The sequence below is a fragment of the Silurus aristotelis genome, assembly GCF_946808225.1.
Source record: "Silurus aristotelis genome assembly, chromosome: 10".
NCBI classification, from domain to species: Eukaryota; Metazoa; Chordata; class Actinopteri; order Siluriformes; family Siluridae; genus Silurus; species Silurus aristotelis.
Window position 1 is genome coordinate 608,899 of NC_139583.1, and position 924 is coordinate 609,822.

The 924-nt window shown below is 51.4% G+C and overlaps 1 protein-coding gene across 1 annotated transcript in view; it reads left to right on the forward strand.

Annotated features, from left to right (window-relative positions):
- The window catches only part of afg2b (AFG2 AAA ATPase homolog B), a gene marked incomplete at its 3' end in the record, with an annotated part of 23,504 nt that extends 23,093 nt beyond the window's left edge, over positions 1-411 (forward strand). The window contains exon 5 of the mRNA XM_083551697.1: positions 10-411. Within this exon, the coding sequence (XP_083407823.1) occupies positions 10-411 (402 nt within the window). The remainder of the gene's footprint in view (positions 1-9) is intronic.
- Between the last annotated feature and the right edge of the window lie 513 nt (positions 412-924).

The following is a 924-nucleotide window of genomic DNA, read 5'->3' on the forward strand; positions in this document are numbered from 1 at the left end:
GACGATCAGCAGCAGCGTGACGATCAGCAGCAGCGTGACGATCAGCAGCAGCGTGACGACGATCAGCAGCAGCGTGACGACGATCAGCAGCAGCGTGACGACGATCAGCAGCAGCGTGACGACGATCAGCAGCAGCGTGACGACGATCAGCAGCAGCGTGACGACGATCAGCAGCAGCGTGACGACGATCAGCAGCAGCGTGACGATCAGCAGCAGCGTGACGACGATCAGCAGCGTGACGATCAGCAGCAGCGTGACGATCAGCAGCAGCGTGACGATGATCAGCAGCGTGACGATGATCAGCAGCGTGACGATGATCAGCAGCGTGACGATGATCAGCAGCAGCGTGACGATCAGCAGCAGCGTGACGATCAGCAGCAGCGTGACGATCAGCAGCAGCGTGACGATTAGCAGCGTGATGATTAGCAGTGTGATGATCAGCAGCGTGAAGTTAACATGTTTACTGGAACGTCAGGACCCTGGACAGTGTGTATTGTTTTGTGTGAGTTCTGATCATATCCTCATTAAATGCCTTCCACTGAACACTTGTGTTTTTACTGTAACTATCAAACACAAAAGAAATGTGATACGCTCTGTGTGTGTGTGTGTGTGTGTGTGTGTGTGTGTGTGTGTGTGTGTGTGTGTGTGTGTGTGTGATCTATACATATGCCCTTTGTATCTCCTACACTCATGACATTTTGAACTCCAGTCACTTGACACTCGGCCTTCTGAACAAAAGCTCCTCTACCATACTTAGGTCACACCTCCTGTTAATGACTCCTCCCACTGGGTGGGGTTTAACAGGCACTAATCAGAAACCCCTCCCCCAGGTTGACCTCTATACTGGTCAGGGTGAAATTGCGGTTAATCTCAGTGCTGTGTGTGGAAATAGCTGTGTATTAAAGCAGACACGTGTTACTAACG